Below are 19,129 nucleotides of genomic sequence, written 5' to 3'. Positions count from 1 at the left end.
GTGATATCGTTTCCATCATTGACAAGGATCCCATGATCATGTGGCTTCATGATTTAATTATATTTTATTCTTATATTTTATTATATATTTTATTATATATTTTATTCTTATATTTTATTCTCTTCAGGGATATGTTCAAATATGATATAATATAATATATAATCAAATATGTTTTAATATTAGATAAAGAAAACAAAGATGAAAGATTAGTTTATTATATTACATAATATATAATACAAAAAAATATTATAAAAATTTTGATAAACTCGCAGTGATAACATTTATGCAGGGAAATATTGACCAAATAAAAAATATATTCTTCACTTTGCGAAATAGTTTGTTTTAGCACAAAATATCATGCGGAAACTCGAGATTTTGAATAGTAGGGTATACGAAATGATTCGCGTTCCGACGACGACTGAATTTTGAATTTGTGGAATCCGCGAGATATTGGTGGGAGATGAATAAGGATGAGAAACTAAAATAACCCGGTTGTCGAAAGATGCTCCTCGAACGAAAGAAACTTGGATGTTCTTCCATCACATTTACGTTAGGCTTGCTATCTTACAAAATTTCGCGAATGTATCAATTTTGAATTCATTTAATATCTTAGAAAATTTCAAAATACTCGCTTCTTATCCGCTTCACAGATCAATTTCTGTTCGCTTAAGGAAATCTTGAGGCTAACGCATCATCAGCTCGATGAATAATCAAGCTAAATATTGACGTCAATTCCCGCTTATGTTAGTCCAGGCGTCAAAACTGGCGTCCAGCCATTAAAAGCTAACTATACCTGTGCAGTTGGTGCAAACTTGTTTGCCATTCTAATTTTAATTGGTTATACAATAATATTTATTTGATATCTATACAGATAGAATTATTTTTACAACATTAAACGATTTTGTTTTAAAATTTCAAATGCAAATAATACAAAATTTCATATTTTATTTTATTCTTTCTGTTAGTTAATATTAGAAAATAATCGCAGAGTCACTTACTTCTCACATATGACATGTCGTCATCGTGTTCCTCGCCTGCGTCACGCTCGGTAACGGAATTCCAATCCGGCGATGGGGTCAACGACCTAGCGCGTTGCTTCACCTGTTTGCGAATATATTACTGATTACATATATTTTCTCTGTTCCAGATTTACCGAACATCCTCACCTTGATCGAGAAGAAGCTCCTGTCGCAACCGTATCTATTTTTAACCAGAATGCAGTAAGTACCTTCATCAGAAGGTACGGCTCTTTTTAATGTTAATCTAACGTAATCATCAATACTCTCCTTGTACGATCTCGGTCCGTCCGTGATATCCGTTAATCCTTTCATCCAGATTACTAGAACGATAAAAAAGAAAGTAGATGGAGAACGAAAAAAGAAAATGCGAGTCGATGGTCTGTTCTTTAAGAAATGTATAGTAAACTAAGAATTGTTAGCATATTGTTAAACCTTACCTCGTGGCTTAGGGGTGCCGTTGACTCGGAAGGATATACTGACGTCTTCGCCGACGGTCACGTCGATCGTTTTTTTGGACGGTCTCGAGACGAACGCTGCCGGTTTTCCGCCGTCGATGGCACTCGATGTTATTACGTCCACTGTCGCCGACGTGTCCACTTGTCCGTAAGCATTGATCGCTCTGCACACGTATGTGCCTCTTTCCGATTCTGTCGCCTCGGGTACAATTAACGTGTGAAGTCCACGCTCGGTGAAGGTTCTCGCCTTCGGTATGGCGATCGGCTCCTTCCGGTCACCTCGTAACCACCTTATCTCCGGAGCTGGTACACCTAGAAAATAAATGAAGGGAGGATTCTAAAATTCCAAAATTCTAACAAGCGACGCAAGAGCTTCTTACCTTTAACTTCTACTTGAAGAGCGATGGTACCGCCAGCGGGCACGTTGTAATCTTTTAATAAATTGGAGAATCGTGGTCGTCGTGTCAATTCCAGTCCGGTTTCGTCGCTCGACTTTAGATCGTATCGGCTCGTGGATCGCCAATCTAGAATCATATTTTAATCGCTCGTATTTGAATGCTTCTTACATTTATTTATGACATATAATTTCTCGGTCACCTTCGACGTGAACCACATGAGATGTTTCCTCAGTGTGCAGATCGTTTACCGCACGACACGTGTATCGTCCATTATCCGCGGCATTAGGATTCGCTATCTCTAATCGATACACATCATCGTCGAGATAGCTCTGCTTATAACGCTCGCCCTGAAGAACCTGCCCGTCTCTTAGCCAGAAGATCGAAGGTGGCGGATGTGCTCGTACACGACATTCCAAGATGAGCTTCTGATCGGAATATCGATAAGTGTCTACGCAAAACAATAACGTTAAAACAATGTGAAAGTTAAAATGACAAATGTACGCGCATACCTCTAATTGACTTTACAAATGTTGGAGGCGAGTGCGCAGGTTTATAATCGGAGTAAACCCTCAAGGTGGACTCGGTGCTCGAAATGCCATGTGCGTTCTCAGCCACGCATGCATACATTCCGGCGTCTGTGGGAAGTGCATCATATAATTCCAGATAGGCCATACCGTTCTCGTATCGCGTTCGACAGCGACTGTCTGACACATCCAACTTTTGACCATCTCTGGTCCAGTAGACGCGCGGCTCCGGATTACCAAGAACGGTGCAGGTCAGTCTTATTCTCATACCGGTTCCTACGACTCTGTTTGTCAGTCTCGTGCAGAACGATGGCTTCTTTGGTTTGTCCCATGAAAGATCCTGTAATTTTCGATTTATTACTAAAAGGAATTTTGCTTCGTTTGCGAAGCAGAAAAAATAACTTAATATCGGAGTACCTCACTTTGACCGAAGCCAGCGTAACTGGACAGACTAGGCTCGTAAAGATCGAAATTGATACGTGAAGCCTCCGTTTTTGTGCGTCGAACAGGTCGAATGCGTCGAGTGCTAGGTACAATGGTAGCATCGCTATCTCCGGTCGAATAGTCTTCGTACTTGAGCAAACTGGTCGATCTCGCGCGAATCATACGGTTTTCTCTTCTCTTGCGCCTTCTGTACGATCCTATGTCGAAATATTTATCCATGGAAGAGCCGTGCAATTTATAATCCCAATAATCGTCGATTCTTCTTCTACTTAAAGACGTCAGAGAATCTCTCCAGCTGTACGATCTGGAAGTGCTAGAAAGCGTTGAGATGCCCGAAACAAGTCGTGAAGTATAATCTCGCGAATAATCGACGTCGAAAAACATTGAGACCGATTTGTCGGGTTTGTATCTGGTTTCCAACATGTTTTTAAGGAAGCGATCGGATTCGTTTTCACGTCTTCTGGACCATTCGCTTTCTCTGATTTGCTCCTTTCTTCTTTGTATATTCCTGATTGCCTCTTCCTCTTGTTTCTTTCGTAACTTTTGTCCTTCTTCCCATAATAATCTAGCAGTCTCGTCTCCTCTGATTCTTTTTTCGTCGCTTCTTTTCTGAAGCCTTTCCTCGTCTGCTCTAGACATGTAATCGGTTTCATCCCTTTTGGATCGTCCCACGGCGAATTTTTTTTCTAAGCGCTCTATTTCCAGTTGATGTAGCCTTTTGTTATCATCTCTTTTCTGACGATCGTATTGCTCTTTACGTTCTGTGTCTAGTCTATATTCGTTACTCCTATTAAATCGTTCCTCTTTTCTCGTGCGCAACCAATCTTCATCATCCTGTGACCTCCACTGTCTCTGTTCCACGTTTCTTTTTGTTTTTTCCATTTCTGCACATTGCCATTTGCTCTGCTCTTCTCGTTTTTGGAGTATTTCGTCATCTCTTTGTCTTTTCTGATATTTATCCACTTTTATATGTAAATCTTTATCCTCTCTCGATTTTTGAATTTCCTTATTTAATTTTTCTTCTTGCTTTTGTTTTATACGTGTCGTTTCCTCTAGTTCTTTTTTTGCTTCTTTATATTTCTGATTGCCTTTAGCTTCATCGTTTTCTTTCTTTATGTATTCATTTTGTGTTTGCTGTACCACTTGGTCTATTTTAATAATCTCCTCTTTTCTTTTTTCTATTTGTTCCTCTCTTTCTTTTTCTACTTTTTTATCTTTCTGCTTATCCTTCTTTTCTATTATCTGTTTCTTATCCTCTTGCATATCTTTCGTTTCTGCTTGGCTTTCTTCTACTTTTATTTTTTCAATTTGAATTGTTTGTTTTTGCTCTTCTTTTCTTTCTTCTATTTGTCCCTCTTTTTCTTTTTCTATTTTTTCATCTTCCTGCTTATCCTTCTTTTGTGTCGTTGTTTTCTTATCCTCTTGCATATCTTTTTTCGTTTCTGCTTGATTTTCTGGTACCTTTACTTTTTCAATTTGAGTTGCTTGTTTTTGCTCTTCTTTTCTTTCCTCTATTTGATTCTCTTTTTCTTTTTCTATTTTTTTATCTTGTTGTTTCTCCTTCTTTTGTGTTATCTTTTTCTTATCCTCTTGTATATCCTTCTTCGTTTCTGCTTGGCTTTCTGCTGCTTTTATTTTTTCAGTTTCAATTGTTTGTTTTTGCTCCTCTTTTCTTTCCTCTATTTCTTCATCTTTTTTCTTTTCTATTTTTTTATCTTGTTGTTTGTCTTTCTTTTGTGTTATTTTTTTCTCATCCTCTTGTATATCCTTCTTTGTTTCTGCTTGATTTTCTACTATCTTTACTTTTTCAGTTTCAGTTGTTTCTTTTTGCTCCTCTTTCCTTTCCTCTATTTTTCTTTCCTCTCTTTCCTCTTCTACTTTTTTATCTTGTTGTATATCCTTTTTTTGTGTTATCTCTTTCTTATCCTCTTGCATATCCTTCTTTGTTTCTGCTTCATTTTCTGCTACCTTTACTTTTTCAGTTTCAGTTATTTGTTTTTGTTCATCTTCCTTCTTTGATGTTTTAACTTTAGCCTCTTCTTTTTGTTTCTTTTCTTTCAATTTTTCTATTTTGGTAGACTTTTCTTCTTTTGTTTCTAATTCTTCTACATCATCTTTTGCTTTTTTGTCTCCTTTCTCCTTTACTTTTTCTGTTATCTCCTTTTCCTTCTGATCTTGCTTTGTTTTTATTGCTTCCACTTCTTCTGGCGTTTGTTCCTGTTGTTTTAATTTTTCTTGTACAATTTCATCTTTCTTATTAGAATCCTCTTTTTTCTTTTTCATTTCCTTCGTCTTTTCGTCCTTTAACTTTTCGTCTTCTTCCTTTTTTATTTGTTCCTCTTTTTCTAATTTTTCAGTCTTTATTCTTTTTGCTTTTTCATCTTCTTTTTCTTGCTCTTTTCCATCTTTTTTGATAGTCTTATCCTCTTCTTGTTTTTTTATTTCTTTGACTTCTATTTTATGATCTTTTTCTACAATTTCAGTTTTTTCTATTCTTACGTGTTCTTGTTCTTTTTGCTGTGTTTTATCTATCTCATCTGTTTCTTTTTTCTGTAATTTCTCAATTTCATTTTTTTTATCATATTGTTCTGTTGCTTCTTTTACTTTTTCTTTTATATCTTTTAATTCTTGTTCCTTTTTTATTTCATCAGCTTTTTCCTTTTCTTTGGCTTGCACTTTTTTTCTTTCGATATCTTTGGCTTCTTCTAATTTTATCTTTCCCGTTTCTTCCTTCACATTTAGATCCTTTTCAATTTTCTTACTTTTATCTGATTCTTTTCTTTTTTGTACAGTCTCTTGCTCTTGTTTTTCTGCCATTTTATTTATTTCCTCATAATTTTCTTTGTTTTGCTGTTCGTTCTTTTCACTTTTTATTTTTTCAGTTTCTATGATTTTTTTAGATTCCTGTATTTCGTCTTTTATGCTTTCAGTCGCATTCACTTTTTCCTGTTTTTCAATTTGTTTTACTTTTCCATCTTCATGTTTTTTTAAACTTTCAGTTTCTTGTGTTATCTTATGTTCTTTTTCATCTTTTTTAATCCTTTCATCTTTTATACTTTTATTTTGTTCTACTTCTTTTGTTACTTGTTCAATTTCTTTGCTTTTCTGTTCTTTGTTTATTTTTTCTATTTCCTCCTTCTTTTGTTCCTCATTTCTACTTTTCATTTCATCAGCCTCTTTTTTACATTCTTGCTGTTTCTCTATCTTCTTATATTCCTCTTCTTTTTCTTTCCCTTTTTTAACTATATCTTTTGGCTGTTCTAATTTCTCCTTGATTGATTTTTCATCTTCTTTTTCTTGTTTTTGTTTTATTTCTAAATTTTTCTTTTCCTCTTTATCCGCCATATCATTAGTTACTGTAGAATCTGCAGTGTCTGTCAGCTTAGTTTCTTCTATTTCTACTTTTATTGTTTTGTTTATTTCATCGTCTTTTTCGATAATTGTTTCAGATTTTTTAACTTCTTTTTTTGCAGATTTCTTTTGAGATGCTATCTTCTGTTTTTCTATTATCTGAATCATTTCTTCTGCCAAGAACTGATCAGATATAATATTAATTATAGATTGTAATTTGCAAATCGGTTCCTCAAGGATTATTAATCCTTCTAATATTGTTTGCTTGTGCCATAATGCTTTCGCCTCTTCCATCGATTCTTGCAATTCATGCAGGCACAATATTAAATTTTTTGAAAGGATACCGAAATTTGCGTGTTGCGGGTCCGCCAATGGTTTATCAGCTGACTGCTGTTGTATTACAGCTACTGATTTCTCGAGATTCTGCAAGGTACTGATCATTAAATTAGCAGTTTCTTTCGGTTTCTCTGGTATTTGTGTGATACACTGTTTAATATTCTGTAAAGGTTTCGTCAACATTCCAAGTGCCTCGCATTCGATGCAAATTTCAATAGCCGACACCTGCTGTTCTTCTAATTTATGTCCGATAGATTCAATAGATGTGTTAATATTTGAAATAGCATTCGTTACTTTTGTCGATAAATTCAATAGCTTGTTATTTTGTTGTATAGATATAATTGTTTCGAACGCATCTTGCACGAGTTCTAAGGGTCTTTGTAAATCCTTTAGATAAATGCTTGGCGAGTCCTTTACCGTCACAATGGAATATTTTAAGTCGTTTAATGGAACATTAAGAGCGGCGGATATAGCAGTGTCTATTTTTATCGATGATTCAGACATTGGTTTATCGACAATTTCTTTCTTAACGAATGAAATACATTTCTCAAAATTGAAAAGAGAGTCAACAATAGCGTCAATACTGCTCTCCTCAACAGCACTTAAATGCTTGTTTTTCAATAACATCAATTTCTCTTGTACATTAGTAAGCGATTGTACCATTGTTTTGAGGATTTCAGTTTCGGTATAGTCATCTTCCATACGTAATATCGCTGATTTAATATTTTCCATTGGTTTCGATAATTCCTCGACGATAGACCAAGGTATCGATGTTTCTATTTCTTCTTTCACACTTATTTTTTCAGGCTCTATTATTGTACATTGTCGAATATCGGCTATCGATCTCTCGATTTCGTGTAGAGGAACCGCTAAACATTCCGTGATCCAGCTGTTGCTCGTGTCTTCAGGCAATGATTCTACATCCGGCGATATAACTCGCGCTTCTAAAACCGATATAGCGCGTTGGAGGTCCAGCAGAGGTTCAGCCAGCGCATCTAATACAATCTCATTCTGAGGTTGATCTATTGATGTTTCGACCAGCATCTGGTCCTCTATTACAGCAATGGAATGACGCAGTTCCTCGAGCGGTTCCATCAATGGACGAAGAGCGAATTCATTCTTGCCATCGATTGCGAATGAATGTTCATTTGCACGTTCGATAACCGTCTGTTCTTGAATAATTACCGCTGTAGCTGCATCCTTCAACTCCAACAAAGGCTGTATCATCGTTTTCAATAAAGACACATTTTCTCTCTCTGATAAAGAAGACGTAGTATCGCTTGGCGCAACTATTTTACGCTCTTCGATAACGAGTGCCAGGCATTCTCGCAATTCGATTAAAGGCTTTGCTAGTGTTTTCAACGCGGAGGCTTCATCATCCGATATCGACGTCGCGACCTCGATCGGAGATTCGATCGCGACTTGATCGATTACCATTGGTTGCGTGACTTTTGATAGCGATTGTTCGTCGATTACATCTGCCCAGGTATTCAAAGACGAAGCGCCTTCGGAAAAAGTGTCCGCCACAGGCTCCATGATTATCTGTTGATGATTGCACATCGCTATACATTCCGATAGATTGTGGAGAGTTTCAGCAAACGATTCCAATGCCGAAATATTTTGTTGCTGTGCCAGTTCGTTTAGAGGATCAGGCGCAATTGTAGTCACTTGCTGAATAGATGCGATGGAGGCTCTTAGATCCACTAGAGGTTGCGCGATCGATTTGAGTAAAGCGTCAGTTTCTGCTTCCGAGATAATTTGGCCTGCCTCTAATATCACGTGCTCTTGAACAGTGGCGATAGACTTTTGCACCTCCTCGAGAATAGGCTGTAAAGCAAGTTTTTCTAAACTCGTGGAAGGTGATTCGGTTGCCAGATTCTGTCCATCATGTTCGATCACATGTTCTTTGCATACCGTTGCAACGAAAGATTTTTCAAGTTGTTGCAAGGGACCCACTAGACTGCTCAATACCGTAACTGGTTTCTTTATCTCCGTAATATCCAAGACTTCAGATTCTTGCATTTTAGTTTCTTCGATGGTTAAAATCTGCTCTTGTAAAATTCGCAGAGGCGCGATGATATTTTCAAGGAGTTGCGCATCCGTTTTAGCCGATTGTTTTAATTCTATTGTACTTTTCGCGAAAGCTTCGATGATTCTCGGCTTTTCGATGACGATAGAGCAACATTTTCTAAACTCCTCGATAGATTTCGCGAATGCTTGCAACGCGGACGCGTTTTCAATCTCTACGATTTGCTGGCCAGCGTTTTCTATCGCGTTTAATTGTTGCAGGACCACTGTCGACGTCCTCAAATTACCGAGTGATTTCGCGAAGTCTTTTAACATCGCCAAATCGTCCGTACTTGCCTCTGTGAGCAAATCTTGAACGATCGTAGCTTGATTTTGAATCACCGCAACAGATTTATTCAGACTGTCCAATATCGGCTTAATTGGCAATCGTTGTAAAGATTGGACGATTTCTTGATGAGATGCAATTAAGAAAGATTGCTGTAGCTCTTGTAACGGTTGCACCATAGATTCTAAAGCAACAAGTTTTATCGATTCCTTTGTTTCTAATGTTTGAGACAGTCGATCTTCGAATTTTAATATTGCACTTTGTAATCCTTCGATTGGAATAGTTATCGCTTTTAACAGAGAAGTTTCTCGCATTTCTTGTTGCATTATATTTTGTTTAGCTATAACTAGTTGATTCGTTGTTTCTTCCACGGATTTTGCAAACATTAGCAGAGTCGATAATTTTTCAGTTTCGGTAATTTCATCGAAACAATCGATGATTTCTTGAATGATTGTTAGTGGTGTTTTCAGATTTTCGAAAGTTTCGTTTAACGTTTTTACTGTAGGACTATCTTCGTTGGAGACTGCTTGTTGTTGAATTACGATTGAGTCTTTCAGCTCTTCTAACACGGGCTTCAAATCCGCACTTGTCAATGAAATTTGATTTCCGCCAAGAGCTTTCTCCTGCGCCATCGAAATCGGTGTAATCTGTTGTATATTTGTAGATAATAATTGTTCTAATTTTTCCAAGGGATTTATTACTGTATTTAATTGAATAATCTCTCTCTTCTGTTCCGGTATTTCCAGCAACTCGGTTTTATGACTTTTCAATTCTTCGATTTGAGAAAGTGTTTCGCGTAGAATATGAATCGGCTCAACAATCTTATGTAAAATTTCGGGATCGAGCTCTTGATCTTTTTGTTTAATGATTTGCAATGGCGACTCAGATTCTTCTATTTTTAGTTCGTTGGTAATAGCCATAAATTTGTCTCCAAATTGCTCCACTGATTTGGCAAGAGTTTGTAGGATTGTGATCTGTTTAACGCTCGATAATTCCTCTTTTTGCTGAATCAATTGACAAGTTATTGGATCAGATTGGATACACGCGATCGACATTTTTAAATCTTCCAATGGTTTTTCGATGGCTTGTAATAAACGTATTTTAGCTGTTTTACTCGAACTGGCTTCGGTTGCAGTATTAAGTTGCACTTGTTCTTGAATCGTAGCAATTGAATTTTGTAATTCTTGCAAAACGCATGTGATAGATAATTTTTCCAACGACACTGTGTCTTGCTTTATTTCTTCAGTAATTTCAGACGATAATGCAACTTCTAGATTTAATAACGGTTCTATCAGAGTCGAAAATGCAATCATTTTTTTGTCGGATGATTCTAAAGTTCCTACATCTTCGATTTTATTGAATGATTCACGTAATACTTGAAGAGGAGAAATAATCGCGTGTAAAGTTTCAACTTTTATTTGTTTTTCTTGCGTTGCATCTTTTTCAGACACCTGAGTCAATTCTATTTTTTGCTGATTAATCGTTTCTAAATTTTTCTCTTCAATCTCTTCCAATGATTCTGTTGCAGATTTTATCGTTGCTTCCTTCTCAGCAAGTATTTCTTCGATTTGGCTAAATACTGGTGCGGATGTTAATTCTTGTTGTAATATTTCTACTGTATCTTGTGCTATTAAATCGTTCGTTTCCTTAATGAATGTTTCATTTAATTCTGTTTCTTCTATCGACAGATTGTCGATGCTTTTCGATTCGATTGGATCGGCGGAAGGTGAACTAGATTCGTAAGGCGAAGTCTTGTCGCATTTCACTTGATCCTGAGAATCCATAATAGCTTCTATCAGTTCTTCGAGAGGTCGCGCAGTCGTTTCTTCGATATCATTTATCTCCTCTTTTATTTTCGATATTTCTGTTTCTCTCTCGTCGGCAATTTTAACAGATTTTAATACTTGAATGGCATTTACAGATTTAATGGTGTCGTTAATGCATGGTATTAAATCTTTTGCAATTATAGGTAACGATTTTCCGTTTTGATCGACATACTTGTCTCCATCGAACGTTTGACATATAGATACTAATGTATTTTCAAGAGCATTTAAAGGCTCGACAATAGATTGTAAAGACGTTATAATATTCTCTTTTAATTCTGGCTTCACTCCTGCATCAGTCAAAGAAATAACTGTACCGATAGCTTGCTCAAAATTAGCCACATTATCCTTCATACGAGAAAATTTGCTATCTATTAGTATAATAGACGGAGAAGACAAAGCTGTCTTAACAGAAATATTCGTAGCTTGTAAATCGTAAAGTATTTGCACCAATGCTGTTAGCTCTTGTATTTTCCGCTTGTTTTCTTCAGACTTTGAAACCAGCGATTCTTGCGTAGCGGATTCCACGAAACTGATCAGTTCTTTCAAAGGCTGTGCCAGGCTACTTATCGTAGAGTTGAATTTTGACATTTCAGTTTTCAAGTATTTTTGTTTCTCATTTTCTTCTTGATTCTCCTCATATTTTTTTGTATCCACCAGATTATCTTCCGTTTGTTCAATACGGGTCGCCGTTTCCACATTTTCTATAACCGGCGTTTGTGTTATTTTAGGTGTATCTTCAATCTTCGATTGAGCAACATCTTGAACTGCCGACGACGGTATTTCCGTGATCGTTATTACGCTCTCAATTTCTTCCTGCGATAGCTCTATAATCTCATCAGCGATACTTTCTACCTTTGTGATGCTCTCTTTCTGTTCGACAGTCTTCTCTATTGCCATTATGGAATCTTTCACATGACTCAAGACATCCGTAACAGCAGAAAAGGTTTCTATGATCGGAGCTCCTGTAGAAGCGCCTTCTTGTACGAGCTCGGCTTTATGCGCCGCCAAAGAAGAATTTAATTCTGAGATTGAATCGGCCAGTTCTTGAAACTGAATTATTAAATTACGTGAAATCGCCGATGGTACTTTCTGCGTATTCTCTTTAAGGACGTTTAAGGCCGACAGAAGTTGATTAGTCGGATAAAGAAAGCCTTCAATGATTGCTTCTTCGTCGATTGATTCACTACCGATCTGAATAAACTGCACTTGTGTAAAGGAGATTTGTTTATGCAAAGCTTCTAAGCATTTGGATAATATTCCATATGTGTCTCTATCAGCATGTTCCTCTACAGCTGCTATAGCGTTCGCTAAGCGACTCAACGTGCCGGTAAGTCGATGCTGAAGAGGAACCTTGACGCTACTAGATCGGCGCGAATAATCAGTCTTACCGATTTTTTTCTGCACTTGCTGAATCGCGGAGTTGAGCAACATCAAAGATTCATCGAACAGAGAAGCTTCTTCCATATTCGCAATCGTTTCGACTGTATGGCAAACTTGTTTTCGCAGATCACCTACCGCTTGTAAGATAACGCTTCTTCTTTCCTCTAATAAATAACCTTCCGGAACCAAACTTTGTCGACTGCTCTGTACCATTGAAAGACAGCTATGAAATTCTAGCAAAGGTTCGAGAAGATTTCGTAATTCGATAATTATTGGCCCTCGTCGATCTAGCGTACCTGTTTCTTGAATAGCAATCTTGATATCTTTTAAAAGAGCGGCGATCGGCTTCCCCAAAATGTTCGCGACATCCGTCTCGAGGGTTCCTTCTGCAGCTTTTTGCAAATCATTCATACGCTCCACAATACTATCCAGAGGCTTCGAGACATCCCGGAGACATTCTAAAGCTTTTTGTCTCGATGATATTTCTTGAATTACAATTGGAATTTCCGCTTTAATGTCTTGCAAAACGTGCAGGAGAAATTCAAACTCCTTCTCCGTGTCTTCATTTTTATCAACAAAATCGATTGTTTGTTTTATCACGTTAGTTTCTATTACATTCAATAGTGGTGTTAATCGATTCAATATCATAAGTTCGGAGATGTCATGTTCGCGTGGTCTGGAAAGCAATTCTTGTATATTTGTCAGCGGTTGTGTTAAATTAGTTAGCATTACAATTGTCTGATTAACTTTTTCGTCCAATGATCCAATTTCTTTGTCATAAACGGAGGTTATCATGCGTATTGTGGATGTAGTTCTCCTCAGTTCCTCGACAAAATTGGCTAATTTTGATTGGGGAATCGTAGCGGTTCGCGTTGCCGATTCCTCGAAATCTTCTAGGATATTAGTCATTTCTAATTGAAGCTTTTCCAAAGTTTCCGACAAGACTGTAATTAATTTGCCTGCATTTTTCTCTCTTTCTTGCTTCTCAGCTTTTATAACCTGCGAAGCGATATCATCGACCGTTATTTTGAGATTATCTTCTATTATAAGTTGTTCAGTAGGCAATGCAAGGGATCCGGTTTCAAATGGCGTAGACGCGATTTCTGTAAGAGTGCCTGGAATTGTTTCTTGGGAAGAGACTGTAATAATGTCTTCTTTTTCTTCCACATTAAATGTTTGGACAGATTGTTCAAGTTCCTGCTGGTAGAGAGTATCTTTGATCGAGAGCGATATCTCATTTTCGATTTGTTCAACGATCTCTACCATCGATTTTAGGCGCTCTTCTTCCGCATGTTCGTGAAAAACGTTCGTGATAATTTGCAAAAGATGTTTCATAGGCTGACCCAAGTTCTCTAAGGTTAAAAAATCTTCCGGTCTACGATACATAGAAATAGCGTTTTTAAGTTTTATCAATGGTTCTCGAAGGTCAATCAATGCTTCTATCAAACTTTCATCATCTGGCGGTTCAGAATATGACGTTTGAATGGCAATTTGAGTGACATCTCTCTTCAATTCCTCGATCGTTAAGCTTAATGTAGATTCTATTTCGTCTTTCGTACTGTCTTCGGACGTGGATAACCATTGTTTAATAGGTTCCAAAGAACGGCTGATTTGACAAGCGAGAATCGATTTTGAATCGCCTTTCTTTTCTTTTCGAGACTTGGTAGCATTTTCCTCTTGAGATTTTTTCTTCGACATTTCTTTTGTAACAAGGATTGCATCTTTCTCTATTTCTTCCAATAGTTTTAACATAGGTAGTATTATTAAGTCGATCGAAGAATCGCTTTCCATTATGCTGTGAATTATCTCTTTCAATTTATCGATAGGATTTATCAAGTTATTTAGAATTTGCTCCTCTCCTGGTTCGTGCTTTTCCGTTAATAAATTTTTTTGCAGATTTAACAACGAATCAGTTAATTTCATAATCTCTTGAGTTATATCATTGTCGGTTGGATTTTTTAAATTGGCTATTGTAACGGCTGAAGAACCAATTGTTTGACGTAACGTTTCAATACACGTAATTAAATGATGAGAGCTCACAAACTTTTCTTGCTGTTCTAAAACCGATGATAGGGCGAAATGCACGCTGCTTAAACTTTGATCAATATTTAGATTCTTCAGCATGCGTTTTTGTGTAGCTTCCATCTCCAACAATTGTTCCATCAATTTTGATATTTCTTTATCGGTATCTTCCAATATCTGAAGAATTATTTTTACTCGCGAGGTTGTTTCAGAGTTTTTGGAATTTTCTAGTATTGTTACAACGACATTTTTCAATCTTTCAATAGCAAAGATGATTTCTTTCAGTATCGTAATTTCTCGAAAATTATATTCGTCTGACGCTAAAATTACTTGAAGATCTAACAAGGGCTCTCTAAATTCCATTAAACTGTTTAATGTCTCATTTTCTTTCAGTGTCATCGCAGTGTGCGTTGTGTGGGATACGCACTCTCGTAACTCTACTAAACACGCCGCGAGTTTGGACCCCGTTAAAGCCTGCTGCGAAGCAGCAGTTCCGTTCATCGCGAGTTTCGAACATTCCATGTAATCTAAAATCGCACTAAACGCCGACTGAATATCGATCAGCATATCTAGAATTTCCTCGGATATATTTCGAGTTTCGTCGGAGATTGATTTTAGCGAAGACAATTCTTCCTTTTCGATAGGAATGTTACAAATGCGCTCGTTGATTTTTCTCAAAATCATCAGAGTAGGCTGCAAAGATGACAATCCGAGGCCTTCAACAACGTGCGATAGCTGACGGATCGATGGCTCGAGAAAATTGCGTATAATTTCCATGTCTTCCGCTGATGTAATTTTATCAATAGTCTTTAACAATGCATGCAGAGGTACTTCGAGATCGATCAGGGTTTCAATTTCCATACCTTTTTCTTGTGAAATTTCCAACGTTTGACATACATCGTTGACCCGCTCGCGAATACTGGAAAATCGCGGTACTAAAGTATCGGGAACTTTTTCGTACGTCTCCAAAGTTTTGCGCAGGATCGTTCTTGATTCTAAAAGAATATCTTTTTTCAATTTTCGACTCTCTTCCAAAGTGTGTACGTTAACAGCTTCCGTCACGCTTGTTAAATTATCTAACGGTTTTTCCTCAGAAAACGATTTTTTTATCGACTCTTGTGAGATTCCATTTCCGATGTCCATTTCTTTTGCGTCAGCTGATTCTGTAGATTGATACTGTTTTATTTTCACGTCAGCTCTATCTTCTGATTTACCACTTTTTCTATCCTCATAATCGCTGTGGCCGGAATAGTCCTCGGAATTGCTCTTGTCCTTTTTCTTTTTCTTACGATGTTTCTTTTTCGGAATTCCAGTCATGGAATCGAAAGAGGAATCAGCACTGATTCCATCGTCTAAACTGGAGCCGGTTGACCTTCCGGTGCTCAAACTACGTTTTCTAGTATCTGCTACATCATGTTCCGATGTAATATGTTTTTGAACGAGACTCTCTGTGATGGAGAGATGCGCAGAAGACAAAGCGTCAGCAAAAGTATCGCTGTCGTCTTGCTTTAAGGACGAAAGCGGAGACAACGGCGCCTCATCCTTTTGAGCACTATGGAAGGTCTCGGATTCGATTCGAAGGCTCTTCTCGCTTTTCGATGATGATATACTCGTTGATTTCTTTCGAGGTGGTCTACTAGGAACTTCCTCATCCGCGTATCGAGCTGATCTCTTTAGAGAACTTCGGGAGTCAAGCGAGGAGAGGACGTGCGTCACATCATCCATAATAGAAACATCCTCGAAATCGGCTTCTGTTCGTAAATCATCGCCTTCTTCGGCGCTAACAAAGTAATCGGGCGAAACGTCGATTACTACAGCCTCCATCAGCAAATTACCGGATGTAGAAGTTTCTTTGACAAATCTCATTGGCGGCAGTTCGATCACGTTGTGTTCTATCAGGAATATGAAAAAATTATTTTTAGTATAATATAATTATAACAATATTGCATATATTGTATATAATTATATTGCATATAATTGTAACAATATTGCAAATATATAATTATAATAATATTATATTAGAATGAATCAGTGTAAAAATTAAATAAACTCTTACCTGTTACATGTTCGGACAGCTGATCGGCATACATTTCGACAATCTGTAGTGCCTCTTCCTCGGTGAGATCGGGTGTTTCGTACAAACTGACTGACACTTCTTTGCCGTCGAAACTAAAGGATACCTCGCCGCGCTCATCAAAAGTGACAGAATGATCCGTCTGTGGTGTATCGTACAATTGAGAGGTTCGTTCTTCATGTATCGTTGATAACGATAAATTCCTCGCCAGTTCGTGACCGTTTGGTGACTGAATTTCCTTCGTTTCTTTCTTATCTGCGATATTAAATTTTATTTCTGCTTAAAATGATACAGGTCCCGATGCATAAAAATTACACCAAAAAATGGCAAAAAATATTTTTTTTATTTCTCTTGGAAATTGCATGAAGAACTGTACACTTAAAAATTATTATGTGCAATGAATACACGTCTAAAAGTCTACCTTCAAATCCTAAAAGAGATGCGGAACTACTGACTGTTCCCATGCAATTTGTAGCTTCACAGGTGTAAGTTCCTAAGCAACAGGTGCCATCTTGCCCAGAGATAATTCGATGTATGTCGCCGGGTTTTAATTCGACATTGTCTTTGTACCATTTTAAAACTGGCTGCGGGACGCCGATAACTTTGCATTCTAAATTTACCGCGCCTTCTTCCGACAGAATCGCGCGCAGGCTCTCGAGAAATTTCGGTTTTTTATAATGTTTGGGAATGATTAGCTTCAAAAAACAGGAAGTGACGCTATGACCGAAATCGTTTGCCGCTACGCACTTCCATTCGGCCTGAAAGAAAAGTCATCCGTAAGCGTTTCTCGGCGGTGCTTATGTATTTCTGCGAATACTCACTTGATCGATAAATTCGAGTTTTCGCACTTCGAGATGGCACGTGCCAAGATTCTCCTTTGCCCCGTGATATTTGTCGGATTCCTCCATTAACGTATCGTCTCTGTACCAAGAAAGACTTGGTTGTGGTGCAACACTGACTAAAAAAAAATGACTCTATTAATGGGAAAACTCTAAAACTGCGCGTAATAAAAAAATAATCGTGCGTTTATCTGACTTGTTTATTAAAAAAAAAAACTAGGCAAATAGTACCTTGTACTGTAAACCGAAAATCTTCATTTATCCTCGCCTCGCAACTTCTGAGGCCTTTTATAAACTTTGGCGGTTGATTGGTGCTTAAAAGCTGAAAACGTTCTTCTTCATTTAATTGATTCTGGATATCTTCGATAGTTAATTCAGCTGTACTTTTGGCCTCGCCCATGCAATTTTTCGCGATGCAACAATACGAACCTGAATATTATCGACAAAGTATGTAAGTGCATAATAAAATAATGAAAAAGGGAAATATGTAGCAAATATTCAGCGGCTGCTTACCTAATGAATTAGTCCCGGTTAATTGATAGACGTCTCCTGGCTTAAGTTCCTGACCGTCTTTAAACCATCTCAGCAACGGCGTCGGGAAACCTACGACTTTGCATTCGAACGAGACAAGACCTTCTTCCGTCAAGACTGCTTTCAGATTCTCCATGAAACGCGGTTTTCTATAGTTTCTTGGAACTTGTGAAAAATTAAACAGACGTCGATATAAATGATATAAGTGACGATGAGATTGTGTCTATTTTAACTAGCTATTTCTTTAAATACGTACTAGACATTGCTACGTAGCAGCTCGTAAATTGCTTCATATTTTCCTCGCTGGTAGCGACGCACTTCCATTCACCCTCGTCCATAGCCTCGACTTGTTTCACTTCGATTGAATATCCTCCGATGCCATCTTCTATTATGTGATATCTTTCGTCGGGTTCGACGCGACCTCCTTTATTGTACCAGGCGATTGCCTTCGGCCAGGGTGGTACTTGAGCTACGTTAATGAATATACTTTAGATACAAATATAAAATAAATATTAATAAAAGAATTGAAACATTTATTAATACTATAATCTACCTCGACAGGATAGCACAAGAGTGTCTCCGATCCGACAACATTCATCTTGGAGCATCTGTTTAAAAACCGGAAGAGGTCCGGATGGTGCCAAGGTATCCGCGGGTTTCAGCGAACCTTCTCGGCTTCCTCTTCCGACCACATGAACCTGAAGTGAAACAATACATCATTCAATGTTAAAGGCTATAAAAAAATTACAATCAATGATTTAAATAAATTAATAATGAATGCATTTACCTTTGAAGAAGAATAGGTTGTTCCCATGCAATTATTTGCTTCGCAGGTGTAAACGCCGAGGGAGGTCGGATCATCGGCATTAGCGGTCAAAGCGAAAACGTCCCCAGCTTTAATTTCCTTGCTGTCTTTAAACCACCTCAGCACCGGCGTGGGCACACCGACTACCTTACATTCCAGTGACACGGTACCCGTTTCAGTGAGAAGCGCGCGAAGTTCCTCGACAAATTCCGGCCTTTTGTAAGCCTTGGGAACTAAAGTTTGAAATGCAATCCGCAATTAATCAAGGCTATTAATCAAGGTATCAAGCGAGATATGTATTGAATGCAAGATTACCGATAACAGTGAGAGTGGACGTGCATGAAGATCTTCCGCTACGATTCTCCGCCATGCAGGTCCAGCATCCTTGATCCTCGACCGTGACGGGAGCAACGTCGACGCAATGAAAATTTCCCTCGTGAACGAGGGAAAATCTGGGTCCCTCATGAATCGGTGAGTCATCTTTGTACCAAGATATCTGAAATTAATAAGTTAAATTTAATTATCATAGGAGCATCGTTTCGTCAAGTCTTTCGATATTAATTTTATTTTAATACGCGTACGTTAACGCGATTTGCTGTAATAAAACGCTATAATGCTGTTAAGCTGCTTCGCGAATGGCGGAAGAGACATGCGAAGGAATGAATATTGGGATATATAGTCTGGCACATAGTATGCGGGCATGCGTAATAATAGTATTAATACGACGCACAAGAAAACGCGTAACCAGTTTCCTTTACTCTTCACCGTCTTT

General features: G+C 37.7%; 1 protein-coding gene across 1 annotated transcript in view; it reads right to left on the bottom strand.

The window, feature by feature from the left end:
- LOC105255190 overlaps positions 1–19,129 on the bottom strand; it is a 35,876-nt gene that overhangs the window by 14,355 nt on the left and 2,392 nt on the right. Inside the window, exons 3-19 of the mRNA XM_025413348.1 lie at positions 18,673–18,853; positions 18,340–18,590; positions 18,106–18,250; positions 17,809–18,021; positions 17,535–17,717; positions 17,253–17,450; positions 17,004–17,140; positions 16,604–16,940; positions 16,165–16,437; positions 5,514–16,000; positions 2,814–5,453; positions 2,382–2,736; positions 2,072–2,320; positions 1,855–1,998; positions 1,457–1,786; positions 1,167–1,339; positions 999–1,101 (exon numbers count right to left, since the gene is read on the bottom strand). Of these exons, the coding sequence (XP_025269133.1) occupies positions 999–1,101; positions 1,167–1,339; positions 1,457–1,786; positions 1,855–1,998; positions 2,072–2,320; positions 2,382–2,736; positions 2,814–5,453; positions 5,514–16,000; positions 16,165–16,437; positions 16,604–16,940; positions 17,004–17,140; positions 17,253–17,450; positions 17,535–17,717; positions 17,809–18,021; positions 18,106–18,250; positions 18,340–18,590; positions 18,673–18,853 (16,399 nt within the window). The remainder of the gene's footprint in view (positions 1–998; positions 1,102–1,166; positions 1,340–1,456; positions 1,787–1,854; positions 1,999–2,071; positions 2,321–2,381; positions 2,737–2,813; positions 5,454–5,513; positions 16,001–16,164; positions 16,438–16,603; positions 16,941–17,003; positions 17,141–17,252; positions 17,451–17,534; positions 17,718–17,808; positions 18,022–18,105; positions 18,251–18,339; positions 18,591–18,672; positions 18,854–19,129) is intronic.

The sequence above is a fragment of the Camponotus floridanus genome, unplaced genomic scaffold (assembly GCF_003227725.1).
Source record: "Camponotus floridanus strain SB8 unplaced genomic scaffold, Cflo_v7.5 scaffold65, whole genome shotgun sequence".
NCBI classification, from domain to species: domain Eukaryota; kingdom Metazoa; phylum Arthropoda; class Insecta; order Hymenoptera; family Formicidae; genus Camponotus; species Camponotus floridanus.
This window is presented reverse-complemented; position numbering and strand designations above follow the sequence as displayed.